At 41.1% G+C, this 17,753-nt stretch overlaps 2 protein-coding genes across 5 annotated transcripts in view; one reads left to right on the top strand and one right to left on the bottom strand.

Moving 5' to 3' along the window:
- Positions 1-6: 6 nt before the first annotated feature.
- Positions 7-13,472, top strand: EMD (emerin). 4 transcript variants are annotated; one of them, XM_026676178.2, is made up of 9 exons: positions 7-168; positions 3,472-3,561; positions 4,838-4,930; positions 5,002-5,082; positions 5,520-5,597; positions 7,162-7,242; positions 7,482-7,585; positions 8,569-8,621; positions 12,658-13,472. In XM_026676178.2, exons 2-9 carry the CDS (start codon positions 3,480-3,482, stop codon positions 12,920-12,922), a joined length of 837 nt encoding a protein of 278 aa, XP_026531963.2. In that variant the 5' UTR covers positions 7-168; positions 3,472-3,479; the 3' UTR covers positions 12,923-13,472. The 4 variants fall into 4 exon arrangements, with proteins under 4 accessions (XP_026531963.2, XP_087813018.1, XP_087813016.1 ...); XM_087956892.1 differs by lacking the exon at positions 7-168 and adding an exon at positions 299-414; XM_087956890.1 differs by lacking the exon at positions 7-168 and adding an exon at positions 405-615.
- A 300-nt stretch (positions 13,473-13,772) lies between these two features.
- The window catches only part of LOC113417686 (5'-nucleotidase domain-containing protein 2-like), a 52,004-nt gene continuing 48,023 nt past the window's right edge, over positions 13,773-17,753 (bottom strand). Inside the window, exons 14-15 of the mRNA XM_087956889.1 lie at positions 14,525-14,663; positions 13,773-14,403 (exon numbers count right to left, since the gene is read on the bottom strand). Coding sequence (XP_087813015.1) covers positions 14,107-14,403; positions 14,525-14,663 — 436 coding nt within the window. The 3' untranslated portion in view covers positions 13,773-14,106. The remainder of the gene's footprint in view (positions 14,404-14,524; positions 14,664-17,753) is intronic.

Below are 17,753 nucleotides of genomic sequence, written 5' to 3'. Positions count from 1 at the left end.
GAAAACACGCCCCGAACCCGTCCGGCAGCTACGGAGGAGGAGGAGGAGAAGGAGGAGGGTGCGTGTGTGTGTGCGCGCCGCTGAGATCCAGAGTTTGTCGGGCCCTCCCTCCCCGCAGCCTGACTCACTTCCCTGGCGGCGACCAGCCCAGTGCGCCCGGAATAGCAGGTAGGAACGAGCCCCCCGCTCCCCTCTGTGCCACCCACCACCCTGCCTTCCTCCCTCCCTCCGCCGCTAGGAGAATTTCTGCCCGGCCCCACCCGCCCCTCTTTTCGGTTGCAAAGCCAGCTTCGTTTCCCCCCTAAAGTTGAACTGGAAAAAGGGCTGCGTCGCTTTTTCTTTTTTCCTTTGCCAACTGGATGTATCTTGGCGGGGAGTAGAGGGAATCGTCTGATCCGCGTGTTACGAAAGAAGGTTGGGCCGTAGGATCCGGGCATGGAAGGCATCGCCCACGCCGAGCCTGCCCGGAGCAGCGACTGCACGTCTCTCGTTTGGTAGAGGGCGGGCCCCGATGGAGGGTTTGAAAGGGGACTAGGGACCGGGCGACAGGGTGACCATCTGCCTCCTCCGTTTGGCCCTTTTAGACGCGTCTCCCGCCACTCTGGCCCTCCGTCGGCAAGGCAGAGCCGAGCCCGGAGCGTCCCGGGCTTTTGAAAGTTGGCAGCTGTCAGGCTTGGGCTCTTCCGCCCAACCCTCCGCTCTGACCCTCGAGCCCACGGCATTTGCTGTCCTGTCAGAGGATGGGGGGTGTTGGAGGGTCGGTCTGGAGCTCGACCAAACTGCTTTCCTTGGCAAAGGACTGCAGGTAATGGCTGATGGGATAGGTTTTCGGGTTCCTTAGCTGACCCTGGAGTAGGCTTTGGACGCTTTGGGCGGGGTTACTTTCTCCGTGTGCTAAACTTAGTCAGGAGCTCAGTTTACCCCGCTGGCTGACTTTCCTTCTTTTCCCGCGTGAATCTGCTTCTTCCATTCAACGCAATTTAGACTTCAGTTGAATGCAGACGTTTGTAGTTGGAAAAATAGCATAATCAACGGTTTGTTTTTCGTGCAGCTTAATTTAGGCATGCAAGCTGCTGATTGGTAACGCCCCCCTATAAATAACTCAAAGCAGTAAGCACATCTAATGTTCTTTTTCCCACAACCACCTTGTGAGAGGAGTTCGGCTGAGAGAGACTAACTGGCCCAAAGTCATCCAGCCGGATTTCATACCTAAGGCGGGACTAGAATTCATGGTGCCCTGGTTTCTAGACTGCTGCTTTAACCACTAGACCAAACTGACTCTTGGTTCTCTCTCCCTCCTCCCTATTTAACTGTTCCCCAAATTAAAAAGGAACACAGGACTTCTACTGCTGGTTATTACACCCTGAAAGTCCTAATTAGCACAATGTTTCTCTGATCATTCGCTTGCCTTAATTGTTTTTTTAAATGTTACTTAATCTTAGGCCTAGGAAGCATGCAACTGTAATAATAAGTTTCACTGTTATGGAATAAATGTGTTCCTAACCCCTATCTATCCCAAATTGTTAGGCAAAAAAAGAGTTACAGTATTCCATCTGCATTTTGATTGGGGGGGCAGGATTCAAGAGAAAGCCAAGGCACACCCAGGCATTTGAGACAAAACAAATTTGCAAACTATGTCTGATACTGATTCAGGCCCCAGCTCTGAACATTTTTCCATTTAAATAAAAACATTTTCTTCATAGAGGTAGAACCTAAATTTAGACAGAGTAGAAAACAGAATTTCAGACAGATCTAATAAGTACAATAATTACTTGAAGTTTTGTTTTTTTTGTCTTGTTTTTTCCTCAGTTATGTTGGGTTTTAGGAGAAATTGAATCGGACAAAGGTCCAGAATAAGATGTGATTTAATATATTAATCTAATTTATGGCTATTTGACATACCATAATAAAGCAATGCATAACTTGTTACATGTGGATATATGGATGTGGATTCTAATCAGACACAATCCCTTGTAATACATATCTAGAATGCATGGGTTCCATTTGGAGCCTGTATTGATTAAATAAGTTCAGAAGATTTTGAGGGGAATTTGTTTAAATGGCCTCTTTTGTGGCTGAAAAGAAATATTTCTGTATTCATGCTCAGGCAAAGAATATGGTGAAAAACTTAAGGAGTGGCTTATTCTTATTCTTTTGTCTGATACCTTCCCTCCAGTTCTTTTGTCAAAGTTATAATCTCGCAAAAATGCAAAACATTTGTTGCTTTTTAAAGATTTATGAAGGCCTATATGTTTATGTGCTAGATTGAATATTATTAGCTGCATTAAGAGATATCCAAAGTTTGCAGGTATTGAAGTTGGGCAGCATTAATACATTAAAATGAATAAAATAAATCTGTACACATAAGTATAGAAGGAAATGATACACAAAAATGAAGATTGTGGCATTAAATAAAACCTGATTAAAATAAGTACACATGACAAAATATTTGTTGCCGGCAGTAATCCTAAGGGTACATTTATCGTAAGTTACGTGTAATGAAACAACATCTTTATCTTGATTCAGAGGGAGTCATCAAATGGGTTTTTTTGATTTTATTTTTTTCATCAAGAGGAGTAGGAAGAACATAATCCTCTTATCCTACACTCAGCAAATATGCTTTAGGAAACTATGTGCCCCTCCTGGAGGCTTTAGCAAAGCTGTGCTAGTAAACTGCCTAGCACTGAATTAGATCCACCCACTACTGCCTTCCCTGGCTTAATCCAACATTGCCCAACTGTTTACAGACATGGCTAGTTTGTAGTACTGTAAGGCAGTGATCCCCAACCTTTTTTACGCCGCGGCCCGGTATCCCCAACCTTTTTTATGGCGCGGCCCGGTACCGACATCAGCTGGGCGCCGCCATCTTTTTTGATGAAAAAGCTGCCGGTGAGCTTTCTACCCGGAAAAGCTCACGGAAGCACTTTTTCATCAAAACAAGATGGCGGCGCCAGCAAGCCAGCGGCCCGGTAGGACTTGTTCCACGGACCGGTACCGGTCCGTGGACCGGTAGTTGGGGACCCCTGCTGTAAGGGGTTGAGAACATTAGTTCTTGTTGAGGCAACGTTGGTCAGCCCCTCTTGTTATAACAGACCCCATTGTCCTTTCCTATTATGGGAGATATAGTCACTTCCAAATAGTGACTTTATTTATGTTGGGTTTTGCTCCCCCATCTCATTTCTTCCTTTCATATGTAACTCTTTTAGGAACAGCTTGTTTATTACATTTTATTCCCTTCAGAAAAAAAAGGGGGGAAAGTGCTTCTACTGAAATCATTCTCTGCAGGGAACCTGTAGTAACGTTGGTACTGAAGCTACTTTTGCTTTCAAGTTAAAGTATTTTAGAGGTTGGTGTGATCCTCTGTGAGAGATTTAGTTTTAAAGGTAGGTGTTTTCCAATTGTACAGTTAATTGTTATTTAGGGATATTGGCTGCAACTTATTTCTCTCCACCCTCATTCTGCATTTTCTAGGTAGCACCATGGATGAATATAAAGGCATGACAGACAAGGAACTTATTGCACGATTGAAAAAATACAGTATCCCCCACGGGCCTGTTGTTGGTATGTGTTGTGACAATGTGTTTACCCAGAGCAGAAAAAAATAAGTACAGGTAGTCCTCGACGTATGGTTTTAATTGAGCTCGCAATTTGAACACTAAGTTATGATGGTTGCATAGTGGGTTACCGCATGACCATGCCTGGATTTTATTACCCTTTTTTGTGGCGATGATTAAGTGAACCCATTGTTTGCTCTGGGGTGTGTTTAGTTGGAAACAAGTAAAGGCCAGGTTTCAGCAAAAACTTCATAATTTGCACTCATGTGACCACAGAGTACTACAAACAGTCGTAAATGTGAGTGGCCCTAAATGTCAGAACTTTGCACCTGGGTCATAACTCCCTTTTTCAGGATCCTTCATAACTTCAAATTGTCAATAAGTGATCTGTTATAAGACGAGGACTGGAAGTGGGAAAGTAGCAGGCTAGGAAAGGAACCAAATAACCCCCCAAAAAGATAGTTTTATGGCAAAAATTTATTTTCCCCAAAATTTATGTGCAACCCCACCCTTGCCAAAATGTAATTTTTAATGAACTGGGAGGGAAAATTATTAGAATATTGAACATTAGTTGTAAGAATACCCTTAATTGATTTTAGTTATTTTAATCAACATTAAATCAAGTTCATTTTTCTCTAATCACTTATTTTACTCTGGATTCTTTCCCTTTTGGGGCATTGCCAGGCCCTCCCTTCAGCACAGCACTGAAAGCCAAGGATAGTTCTTAGTTCATAAAAATTGCACATTTGGCTTTTACAGCAGAAGAGACCAGCATATAAGAGAATATTTTATTTGCCCCGCCTTCCTCCAGTTTTTCATTAATTTCACTAATTTCACAATGAATTGCCTGAAGTGATGGAGCATATGGGGATAAAATCCTGTCACTCTCACAGGTGAGGGAGGAAGCTGTGTAAATAACCGATGTGGATACCATAATTGAGTCTTCTGACTCTTTAAGAAGGAGAAATGTCAGAAGAGTCTTAAAATGATTAAAGGGAGTGCTGCACCTAACCAGGAATTACTTTTCTGTGAAATATCCCACCCATATTTATCTTGGACAAATGTGGCTTGGGGCGTGTTTTCGCAACAGATTAACATTGTGAACAATATTTAGGACAGGTTAAGCAATGAGCTTTCCTTTGGGAGTTGGCAAGACTTTGAAGCAATCAATAAAGATATCTGGAAGTATTAATAGAAGAGTAGAAGGGACATGTGGAGGAGGCTGAAGGGTTGTATATTGTTCTCTACTTAGATATAACCCCAGTCTGATTTCTGTTTCCTAGGATCTACCCGGAAACTTTATGAAAGGAAAATCTATGAATATGAGACTGAGCGGACTCAATATCCTTCACCTGGAGGGTCTGTGTCCCACACAGGTAAGAAGAAAATGACCCAAGTGGAGAAAGGTCTCCCTACCAGGCACTAACCTCTTTTCTCACCCACACAGAGCCAGCCACCAGCCAAAGCTACGTAAAAGAGACCTTTGTGAGCCCACGAAAAGCAGAAGACTTCAACTATGGACGAGAAGGTGAGTGACATGAATTGCTAAGACAGGAGTAAAAGAACCGACATGGACTAAGAAACAAAATACATTAGAAGGATGAGCAATCCAAGAAACAAACAAGCAAACAGGTGAAAATTAGCAGGGCAATGGCGTGTGTGTTCTTGGTGCTCTAAGGAAATGGACAATCAAAGTTAAAAAGGGAAAGTCTCCATTGATTTGAGATCGACATTTGGGTGACTATGTGGGTATGTCCATACTGTCTTCATGACAACAGTAGGGAAATAATTTGCCATTGCTTTCCTTGGAGAGTGTTTTGCAACTTTTCAGTCTAGTGTCTACAGCCCAGCTATGTTGTAATAATACTAAACAGACCCAACCTTTTTTAATTTCCCAGCCTAGGTACTGACTCCTATTCAGGCTGAATCAAATTTAAATACCTTCTGATTCCTTCTACCCTGCAGCTCTTGGCTCCACAAGAACTTACTTCAAAGAATATGTCCCAACAAGACAGGAATACTATTCTGAGTACAGAGATGAAGGTAGGTGTGAGAGGACATTATTTGACTGAAGGAAGATGGATTATAAGCCACGGACATAGGATGAGGATATTGAAAAGCCAGGAGTTTTTTATTTGGGAAGAAGATATATTTTATTGGGGGGAGGGGGGTTATAGCAAGAGAAATGTATTTTCTCATCAAAAAAAAAATGACATAGTTCATATTCAGAACTCAACCCCCAAAACAGGGATTTCTATATAAACCTGACTTGGTTGTGACTAAAACCACAAACAGGTTGTTAGGACTTTATTTTACACATATTATGTGTAATCAATGATGTATTTGTCCCATAAGATTGATTTTAGGGCATTTTGACATCATGGTTAACTTTGTTGTCACCGACACTGCCAAAATTAATATTCTGCATCATAAGCAGGTACATTTTAAGAACATACAGATAGGTGCCTTTTGCCTCCTATGATCCTTGCCTTTTTTCAGTCAAAAGTCACTTCCACCCTATTTTCATGACAAATTGTGATTTTTTTAAAAAAAATCTATATAACATATACTTAATTCAGTGCTGATTTTTATAACACCTGAACATTCATACACATTTTTGTATATACTGCCCTTAACTATGTACATTTTTGTAAATTACTCTTTCCATGTTTATACCCTTTGGAATGATATTTTTTCTTAAAACATTTTATAAGCATTTTTTGAAGGGGAGATTTATACTCAGCTGTACAAAAAATAAAGAATACTAAAGAACATTAAAGAAGATCTTCCACTTTCTCTATTAGTTTGGAATTAGTCATTGGATTCGTCTGTCTTTACTTACTATAACCTAAAGTAATTCATACAAGTTAATATAGACAGAGGAATACAAATTTCTCCACAATCCATAGATTGGCTAGAAGATGTAGAGGTCTACAGTATTTTAGCAGGAATTCTGTTCTGATTCTGTCATTCACTACTCATTGATATGATTATATTAAATGTTGCTTTGGTAATTATGAAAGTTATCATTTTTTTTTTTTTAATGTCAGAATTTCTGGAATGTTTCTTCTTATCTCAGGAATGAATTCTGCAAGAACTGGTGGTCCTTGCTTAATGACCATTTGTTCAGTGACCATTCAAACTTAGGATGATGCTGAACAAATGATGATTATGACTGGCCTTTGGACTAATGATCATCATTTGCTGGCTTCCCACAAGCAAAATCAATGGGGAAGCCAGCAGGGGATAGCAAATAGTGGCCACGTGATCTCCTTGTTTAACAACCCGCAGTGATCCCCTTTACAATGGCAATGAGAAGTTCTGGGATTTTGCTAAGTGGCAGGGTCATATGATGTTATGCTTTATAAGTGCATTGCTTGATCCCAATTATGTTGTGAAATTTGGATTACCTATAATTGTGTTGTGTCATATGCAAGAGAATGCCAAACAGATCCAAAACCATTTGCAGATACTATCTTTCCCTTCTGCAACAAGTTTTCAGCTTAAATAGCTTAACTTGCTTTTTATACTACAAATACATACACACATATGTGCCAGAAAGAGGAAGAGCTTTTGCTTTAACTTTTTTCCCCCTGTGATTTCCTAGATCCCAGTCCCACTGAGTCATATCGGAGTTATAATTACAATTTGCCCCACCATGAAGAGCATTCTTCATATGCATCAGAAGGTAGGAAGAAAAATGAGAGTGCAAAATGGGCTTTGAAAATTCACAAAACCTGTAAGATTAGAACCATAACGTTTGGTCAAACTGATAATTATTGAGAAATCTGGGAACAAAAAAACATCCATCAGAGAAATCTGATCTCGCCAGCCTTTATCATTATTATTTTTATATTGATATATAGCAAAAATTATATGCCATACCATCAGAGTCTTCGACAGACCTTTCTCTTTCTTTTATGTCAGATACGGATGTAAACACTTCTGAGCCCTCCAGATCTTCCTATCGGAGTTATTCATCCTTATCAAGCCATATTACATCTCCAGGGACAGTGAGCGCCCGCCAACCAGTAAGTTGTTCCTCACATGCTGTCAAGCCCAAAGACAACACTGAGAAGTCTAGTTGTAGGGATGAGCAAACTGAGTCCGAGGAGGAGTCATATGTGTCATAAGTCACAAGTAGATCTAAATCCAGCCCACTTTGAATGTCTTTCTTATCTCCTGCTCATTTCCCTTGACCCCTAGTTGGTCAGATTCTTATAGATTCTGCCTGAATCTCCTGATTTCCCTGGCAATTGACATTAGTTGAATCCAACCTGTCACTTGCTTATTCCTAACAGAGAGAATCTTGCCAAACTAAAGCTATAAGCTTCCAACCTACCAGATATAGTTTGAGAGATTCTAGGGAGTGCCTACCTTGAACCTCTTTTCCTGTATCCCCTCCAGCTTGGGCTACACAGTCTTTTAATCCTGCTCTGTCTCTGGGAAAGCTCAGTGCTGGCCAAATTCTCCCCAAGATACCTATCCCACCACACATAACTAGACAGAGCAAGAAAGCTATCCACATTGGAAACAGTCAAGGAAAGATTCCTCCTTACAGCTTTGTATAGATAGCCTTCGACTTATGATCGTAGTTGGGACTGGCCTCTCTATTGCTAAGCAAAGCAGTTTGTTAAGTGAGTTGCACCCAATTTTACAAACATTTTTTGCCACAGTTGTTAAGCAAATTACTGCAGCTCAGCGAATCATGTGATCATTAAGCAAATCCAGTTTCCCCCCATTTAGTTTTGCTTATCAGAAGCCAGCTGGGAAGGTCACACAGGATGATCACATGACCCCAGGAGGCTGCAACTGTTGCTAATACATGCTGGTTGCCAAGCAGCGAACTTTTGATCATATGACCGGGGAGCATGCTGCAATTGGTCATAAGTGAGGGGACCGGTCATAAGTAATTTTTTTCCCCAGTACTGTTGTCATTTCACATGGTTGCGAAACAAACAATTTTAAGTGAAGGGCTACCTGTATACTCACTACTGTCCATATTTTCTTTCAGATTGCAGAGCCATATCCCTACTCTTCCAGTGAGAAGGATATGTCAGCTGGGAGGTAAGGAGGGTCAGTGCAGAGGCATCAGTAAAGAAAGAATATTCCTGAGAACATCTTGTGGAAGGGGTTGCTAGTTTGCTTTGTGGGTGGATGCCTCTCTGTGGTTCCTTCAGAAAAATGCATGATTTGATGACCTTGAGGGGGAGCCAGGTGATGCTAAGTCCAGATAGAGCTACTTCAAAGAGTCCTTAAGAAACCCTGTGTGCCCCTGTGCACCAAAATAATTTATGGAATTTGAATTGGAAATGCTGCACAGCCTTATCTATAATGGGGAGTCCGCTCAGTGTTGCCAAATATTTCTGGCTCTAAAGAAAGGTTGATGCTAAAACTGCCATCAGCTGAGACAGTTTTCCCCAACTTGGTTCCATCTTGATATATCAAGGCATGCCATTCTCAGAATAGCTGCCGGCTGTTAGTGTTGGAAGTTGCAGTTCCAGCACATTTTGACCAAACAAGTTCAGTGAAACCTTCTATCTCAGGCAGTGAATTTTGAGCACCGTCAGGACTTTTAAAAAGATTTTTATTAAAGTTTATTATAAGCTACAAATAGAAACAAAAATTGAGGAACCTTAAAGAGACAAGCACAGAAAGAGGTAAAAAAGGAAAAAAAAGTGAGTTCTGATTTTTTTCAGTATAGTAAATAAAAAAAAAATGCAGGTAGTCTTCCACTTACAATTACAGTTGAGCCCCAAATTTATGCTGTTAAGTGAGGTATTTGTTAATTGAATTTTGTCCTATTTTATGACCTTTCTTGACTCAGTTGTTAAGTGAATCACTGCAGTTGATAAGTTAATCACCTGGTTGGTTATCTGGCTTCCCTATTCAGTTTACTTGTCAGGAGGTCACAAAAGGTGATCACATGACCTTGGGACAGACCAACAGTCATAAATAGGAATCAGTTGCCAAGCGCCTGAATTTTGATCACATGACCATGGAGATGCTGTAAAGCTCATCACTGTGAAAAAGGGTCATAATTCCATTCTTTTTTCCATGCTGTTGTAACTTGGAACAGTCACTAAATGAACTTGTATGCAACCTCAATCTTTTGCTTTACATTTTTAAGTGTTTGAAGCCATTTCTATAACAGCAAAAGTCATTCTGATCATCAAAACCTAAAGCTAAAGTTTCATTTTTTTCAGTTTTGGTTCAAAAACCAGAAACGGTTTCCAAATGAAAACAGCAGTTAGATAAATTATCTTTAATTCACACAGTCAGTTTTGCCATCTCCAGCTCCATCATCTTTACCATCCATTCTTCCATTGTGGGAATTAGTTTGTCTGTCTATCCTTGTGCATCTAAGATTCTTGCTGTTGTCAACATATGTAGAAGCAAAGTTTTTGAACACCACCAGAATTATCAGCATTAGTGCAATTATCAAAATGAGAATCTTTTGCAATCTTTGTGAAAAATCTGAAAGGCAGGGTAGCATTAATATGATGACTAGTGGAAATCAGGTGAGAGTAAGAGAAATTTCATATCACGCCCAATAGAAAATCTAATCCAGGAGGCCTTAAATCACAGTGCCTATGGTTGATAAGGTTCTTCTGCACAGCACTGACTGAGATGAACTTCATCCCTGCAATTCATTTCCATGGAGCTTTGTCTTGTCAGCAATGGTTTACTTCGTGTTAATTAATGGGAAAAGACAAAGTGTTTTTATCTTTTGATAGTCATCCAAATGTTTTAGATTTTCTTAATTCAACAATAAATTACTGGCTAGTTTTTAGTATGAAACAGTTTGCTCATTCTCTTTCTTTCTGTAATCTAATTTGCCAGCACTGGAAGGCTTTATTCTATGAAAACAAAGTTTTGGCTCTGCCTAGTCATTATTAAGGCACCTCAAAAGAGAGAAATATTCCCTGGATTTAGAGAAAGTCAAAGGGGCTGACAAACAGATTCTATTTACTTTGAACCTAAAATGGTTGCCCATGACCACCAAAGCAGCGGGGAGAAATCTTAACATGCATTGTCAATAAATCCAAGACTACCCTCTTATTTTAAATATATATTTATTGGACAAAAGAGCTTCTTACTCCATTCTGGAAAAGTATTTTGCATTTTTGGAGTGTGTCGTGGGAGCTCTCAGCAGTGATTGCCATGAAAAGAGTAAATAGGAGGAGGTTATTTACAGAAGCAACAGGAGTAACAGTGTAGTGATAATAACAATATAATAGAGTTCAAGGGACCTTGAAGGTCTTCTAGTCCAACCCCCTGCTCAAGCAGGAGACCCTATACAATCTGAGACAAGTGCCTGTCCAGTCCAGTCTCTTCTTAAAAGCCTCCAGTGATGCAACACCCACAATTTCTGGAGGCAAGCCGTTCCACTGGTTGATTGTTCTCACTTACCAGGAAATTTCCCCTTATGCCACAGTACCACATGCAGATACTCATCAATTTACGACCACAATTGAGCCCAACATTTCTGTTGTTAAGTGAGACACTGGTTAAGTGAGTTTTGCTCCATTTTATGACTTTTCTTGCCCCAGTTGTTATAAGTGAATCACTGCAGTTGATAAGTTAGTAACCCAGTTATTAAATGAACCTGGCTTCCCCATTGACTTTGCTTGCGAGAAAGTCACAAAAGTTGTTCACATGACCCTGGGACACTGCAACTGTCACAAATATGAACCCGTTGCCAAGCACCTGAATTTTGGTCTCATGATCATAGGGATGTTGCAAAGGTCGTAACTGTGAAAAATGGCCATAAGTCACATTTTTCAGTATCGTTGTAACTTTGAACAGTCACTAAACAAACGATTGTAAGTCAAGGACTACCTGTAGTGCCACATTGCCACAGTGGGCAGGGCCGGTCACAGGACAGCCATTCCCCAGAAGGCAAAAGGAGTGAAGAGTCTCTCTGACACTCCCTCTAACGACCCAGCATGCTCTCTATCCCTCCCGATCTTTCTCTGACCCAGGGAGCTGCATCTGGGGACCACAGCCATCTTCCTGTTTGCTAAGAATGCCTATGGGATTCTTGTAAACCAAAAAGAAAAAGTCACTCTTTCCTCACTTAACATCAAGAATATTCAGAAATAATTAAAGCTATGCGGAGGCAAGTGGGTACCCAGGTGTGGTAGGCAAATTGATCCAATGAATTCCTATCTCTCAGATGGGAGCCGAAGAGGCTGAATGCCCTGCTGTAATGGTATGTGGGCAGGGGTAGGATCCTACTGGCATAACAACTGGTTTGCTTCTCACGCATGCACGCCAAATGCACGCATGCACATTGCTCACAAATTACCAGGTCCAGCAAGCGTTCATCTGCTCCAGCTGACAAGCGACACTCAGCTGTGTCGTGCAAAGCAGTTGAGGAGGAAAAAAGCAGAGAATAAAGGACAGCCTAGAGCCCGGGCAGGCGGTTGGGCCAAATAGACAATCAGAAGATTGTCACAGTGAACGGGTTCGGTGTCAGCTGCTCTTCAGAGCTACCGGTTCTATAGAACCGGGCCGAACCGGTAGCATCCTACCCCTGTATGTGGGTATGGTTCATGTCTGGACTACCTCAAAGGCTGACATCAATCAGGCTCAAATGTGATTTATCAGACCAAAGGCTCTCCTCCATCAGGCTCAAATGTGATTTATCAGACCATTGTCTAGCTCTTCCTTCTGCCTCCCAAGGTCATTCCCACATACCATTCATTATATCTCCTTGTAACAATTCTTATAGATCTTCCAGTAAAAGAAAGAAAGCAAGTACTGTCATTATGAGCAGGCCTACATTAGAACTATTGGTCGTCTAGAGTTGATTATGTGTTTATATTATGATAGCGTTTCTTAGTGCTTCTGTCAGAAAATTATATCGCAGTGAAAAAGGAGTCACAATGTGGACTGCATTAAAGAGATTCTCCAAGAGGTTAATAAAATTTATGTAGGAAATAAATCTTCATACCTTAGGAACCACGTTTTAACACAGATTGTATCAGGGAGATTTAATCAGTCATGGGGCCAAGAAGGATTAGACATGTCTTGAGCTCTAGTTAAAGAAGATGCTGGCATCTGCACTTACATTTCTCTTTTGGGTTTATATTCGCAGAGACAGCAGTTCCTACCAGAGCGTTTTCCAAAGGAAATCATCTGGCTTGTCTTCGCTGGAGGTGCAGCCCCGCCGTGCCATACATGCAGAACGCCAGGCCCAGGCGGCAGAGAAGGCTCTGGGGAGCAATGCAGAAACCAAGCGATATCTCCCTCTCTGGCTCCAGCTCCTGGCGTTTGGGCTGCTGGCTGCCTTCCTGGTCTTCATGTACTTCTTAGAGGGAGGGGCTGATGGTAACCCCTTTGCCAAGTACATTAGTCAGTGAAGACTTGGCTTTTATTACTAAACAGGCTCCCCAAGAGCCTAGGCCAGTCTTAGCTGACCTGGTCCCTTTCAGATTGGTTGGGGCTACAATGTCCAGCAGTCACAGCCCATTGGCTGCCACGCTGTGATTTGCAGTCCTTAACCAGAGGGCACCACAAAAGCCAGGAGTGGCCTAGAATTTTGCGTGTGGGTTTTTTTTGGGGGGGTATGTGTGTATATGTTAGAATGTTTTTTTTTTTACAGTAAGTGCCTTCTTGTCAGTCAATAGAAAAAAAGGAAGTGGTATATTGAGGGCCAGGGATGGAAAGGTTTCCAGAGAAAAAGCTGATCTCCACACTTGGGGACATCCCCTTCCTGAAACCAGCTAACACGGGGCATTTTTATCTGCTGATTTTATAAGCTTGTCTTTATATCATTCAGGAGCATGGGTGGCTTCTTTTGAGGGGGTGGGCGGGCATGGAGGGAAGAATTGTAGCCTATCTATTGCTTTGTTTGTTTTAAATATACAAATGTACGGAATATCTGAATAAACCTTCCCATTTTTTAAGGTTCATTATTTCATTATTTCACCTCAGTCTAGATCAGAGGTCTCCAACCTTGGCAACTTTAAGACTTGTGGACTTCAACTCCCAGAATTCTCCAGCCAGCTATGCTGGCTGGAGAATTCTGGGAGTTGAAGTCCACAAGTCTTAAAGTTGCCAAGGTTGGAGACCTCTGGTCTAGATAATCACATTGCTCGCCCTCCCATAACTCCAAATCTTTTTAAGGTCAAATAGCTGAAGGGTTTCTCCATAGCTTATATCATTTTGATTTGGCCAGCTGTGTAAATAAAGACAACATTAAGCCAGAAGTCTTTTTTAGTGTGTATAGGATTTTTTTTTTTAATTCTTTCACAGACCACTAAAAAGAAAGAAAGAAATGGAATTCACACAATTGGCCAACCTTTTTCCTTTCTATTTTCACACTTGGGAGTGGAGACAAAATTCACATCCTTCTGAGAATCCCTCCCCAAATCTGGAAGAACAGGAGAAAGGAGCTGCATTCCCATGTGACGCTAAGCTAAATTTTTAAACCAAGGTTGTTGAATAAGCCCCTTATCCCAACATGAACACATTGCAGCTTGGTGTTGTGTATTTAACCACCTGATGAAGCATTCGTGGTAGAAGGGGCATGTGTGGGAGGCAGTCATGTATTATTGGCAAGGGAATTTTTTGATGGGACTGAGGTAAAACTAGAGTCCTTGAGGGAACTCTGAGGAAGTGAAGCCGCAGCCTGTGGGGCTACAGGAGGGTGCTTGACTGGGAACTGGGAGGGCTTTCTGTTGGGGTGATGAAGGTGTGGGAAAGGAACAGATATCAAGGAAGGGGGTGCCTGCTGGCGAGAGGGATCCCGTTGCTGCTGAGTCCTTCGTAATTTCTCCCGGACCTTTATGAACTCTGGTTGGCTCCCACCAGGATCTCCTGTTGCTTCCTGCTGTTGATGCTGCAGATAAGAAAGAATGCTCCCATCAGATATCCTTGAAGGGTCCACCTGCAAAGCATTTCCTGTCACTGCCGACAAGAACTATGGTAGAGAGAGGCCATCTTGGTGGCTTGGCCCTTACCTGTTCCCGTCTCTGCTGCCAGCGCAGAAGCTCCTGCTCAAGGGGGGATGGTTTCAAGCCACTTTCTGTCCCATCCCGGCGCCGGTTCCGATGCTCTAGAACCTGGAGCAGCTCTGGCTTTGATCGAAGGCTCAGGCCTCTGAGGAGGGAGATTGACACAACACAGGGATTGCATTTATCCTAACCTGTGCAGATATATGGTTGTGACAAGCCCAAGAAGATAATATATACATGAAATTCGGAAGACCCACATAAAAACAGACAACAGTTGTTTCCTTTTAACAATAAACATTCTCAGCCAGGCTTAGTTTGCCTACTAATGTAACACTTTAGACCCGGAACAGTGCAGAAAAGTGCTATAGCAACGAGAACAAAGAGAAGAAAATTGTGTGTGTACATGTGTGTGTGTGTACTATATGAAGCTTCAATAAAGGATTCCCATATTTCAGCATAATCACCCCATATATTGTCTAAGTCAGTGAACAATCCATTCATAATTCTCAAAATCATCATATGTAATGAATGATTGAGCAATAAGGTTATATTTAAAAAACACATAATTATCTCTCACAAAACAATGATTCAAAAACTTCTCTGGTGGGGGTGGGGGACGGACTGAAAACCATTGTCCATCTAAGCTGAAGCTGAGCATGCTAAGATAAGAAATATTCCTAGATGTATCAACAAACATTGAAGATATTTGGAAGTGGTTTTATATCCACTCATGGTTCCATGGTTAAAAAAACACCAAGCGGATATGTAGATAATGTTCATTTTATAACTTAACAGAAAATGGATCTGGTACTGAAACTGTTGGAATAACATCAATTTCCCTTCCCACTATGTATATTCCATTCTTCTTTAAGACGAGAAACAATAATTATTGTCTAGCTTCCTGAGTCCAAAGTGCTTTAAACAGACTACAGATTGTGAGGAAATTTGCTGTATGTTTTGGCGTTCTTACAAAATAGGACTGCTACATGTACATTTAATGTTTGAGTACAGCTACCATTCAAAGATCAAGATTTATTTCTGAATAAACAGAGCTGAGGTCGGAAGGAAATCAAGAACAGGTCATCTTACATGGGATTTTTTTCCCTTCAATCATATGCACTCAGAGATCACCTTGTCACTAAGATTGTAAACCGATCAGAATCTTCAGGTATCTAAACCCCTCATTTACCAACATGATGTCAACTCCCTTGAATTGTCCTGATGGTTCCTTAGATGTGTCAAATTTCTTAAAAACAAGAAGCAAGTGGCATTCTGTTGCCTTCATCCAGAATGGTTTTTCAACTACCCTAATCTAGCCTACAATGGAGTCTCCAAGTTTGATGCTAGCTTCAGAATGTTCATAAGTGATCGCTTACTGCTCCATCCATTACCTGCCACCACCGGTCTACCTCCATTGCCAGACTCTTTTTGGGTTTGTAAGAGTGTCTGCCAGATGCTCTAATCTAGATGATACCACCACCAAGTAGATGAATTAACTTGCAAATAAAAGGACACCCCAAAGATGCTTTTCTAAAGGCAACTGGACTTTTTCTTCACAAATTGAAGAAAATTCTCGGATGAGAAGTGATTTTTTTTTTCAGATAAAAAAACCCAAAGAAAATCCAGTTGTCTTTGGAAAAGCACTTTTGAGACAACTATTACCTCAAAAATCTCAAAAAAAAAGACAGCTCCCCATCTTTCCCTCTCCCCCCATTATATAGCATTAACAAGCAGGCAGAGTTGATGAAAGTCTATGATTGCAAATGGTTCCTGCTGCCTCTGCTAAACAAATCCTCTGATGGTCATCAAAGGAAGAGAAAAAGAGAGCAGGAGGATAGAGAGGTCTGTTATTTACACAAAATGGAGTATATGAGGGGTGGGAAGAAAAAAAATGTCCTACCACCATTTCTTTACATTTTAGCTCTTGTTTATCTACTGCTGGGTTCAGTAACTGAGCAAGTTTGAAGCAAAATAACAGGGTATATGAGAATTCGGTTGTCTTCCTCCTTCTATAGAGAAGTAGCAGAATAGACATCCATGTAAAACTGTCCTTTCTATTTAGACCTCAAGAAATAGGACAGCAAATGAGGCTTGAAAAACCTGCTGTTGATCAAAGCCCAGTCTGGCTAGGGGCCAGCGAAGGAAAGAAAGGTGACTCCCGCTGTGTTTCATGGGCTGGGAATATGAGTCAAGTTACAATTCATGAAATCCTATGCATGTCCAGTCAGGAGTAAGTCCAGACTGTAATTGGGGGGGGGGGTGTCTTACTCTCAGGGTGGTGGTTATAGGGTTGGCACTGGGAGGATCTTGTTGGTAGAAAGGGCATTATTTGGCCTCTGTAGCCATCCCAGATAAGTGAAGTTTTGGAGGGGGTGAAACTACATTCATAGATTAGAAGCAGGCAGATACTATACAATTGAAGGACCTACTAGACACATATATTATTAATGCTATATTAACACAAGTGTGCATGCATACCCACCACACACACACACACACACACAAAATAGATAAATGTGGATAAGGAATGACCCCTGCTCATTGCTGCTTTTCTCACACAATTTCATTATTTCTAGCAATGTAGGAGAAAAAGCTGAAAACACAAGTTAAAATATATTCATCTGAAACAAGGGATCAATTTGAATACATTTAGGCATCAGTGGTACTTCAGTGATTATGGCAATTGTATTGCAGAACCTTTTGATGTAATGGTTAAGGTGTTGGATTAGAAACCAGGTTATTGAGTTCCTCAGTTATGCACAGGCGTTGGTTGGATGTCTTTGAGCCAGCCAACCCTATTTATCTTACAGTTAACTAAGGAAAATGGTTTTTGTCTGTTAAACCTCCAACAAAATATTTGCTCTGCTACCTTATACTATGATTTTTAAGGTTCTCTCTTGCAGAAAGTACATTATTATTATTATTATTATTATTATTATTATTATTATTATTATTATTATTATTATTATTATTATTATTATTATTATTATTATTATTATTATTATTATAGTAGGCTTTGTGTATGCCCTGGTATTTTGGTGATATCTTAGGAGAGAGCATTTCATCTTCAAATAATAACTGTATGGTGGCTCAGAGTGGTCTGATCAGCTTACACAAAAGCATGCCAGGTTTTTTGAAAAGTACTTCCCCATGAGGTACATATTTGGTACATCTTCTCCACTGCTAAGGAGGTAAAAAGAATTACATGCATCTCTTCCTCAAAATGCAGACCATT

This window comes from Notechis scutatus, chromosome 2 (genome assembly GCF_049901735.1).
Source record: "Notechis scutatus isolate UNSWTSFEM ecotype Mainland chromosome 2, rNotScu1.2, whole genome shotgun sequence".
In the NCBI taxonomy this organism is placed as follows: Eukaryota; Metazoa; Chordata; class Lepidosauria; order Squamata; family Elapidae; genus Notechis; species Notechis scutatus.
This window is presented reverse-complemented; position numbering and strand designations above follow the sequence as displayed.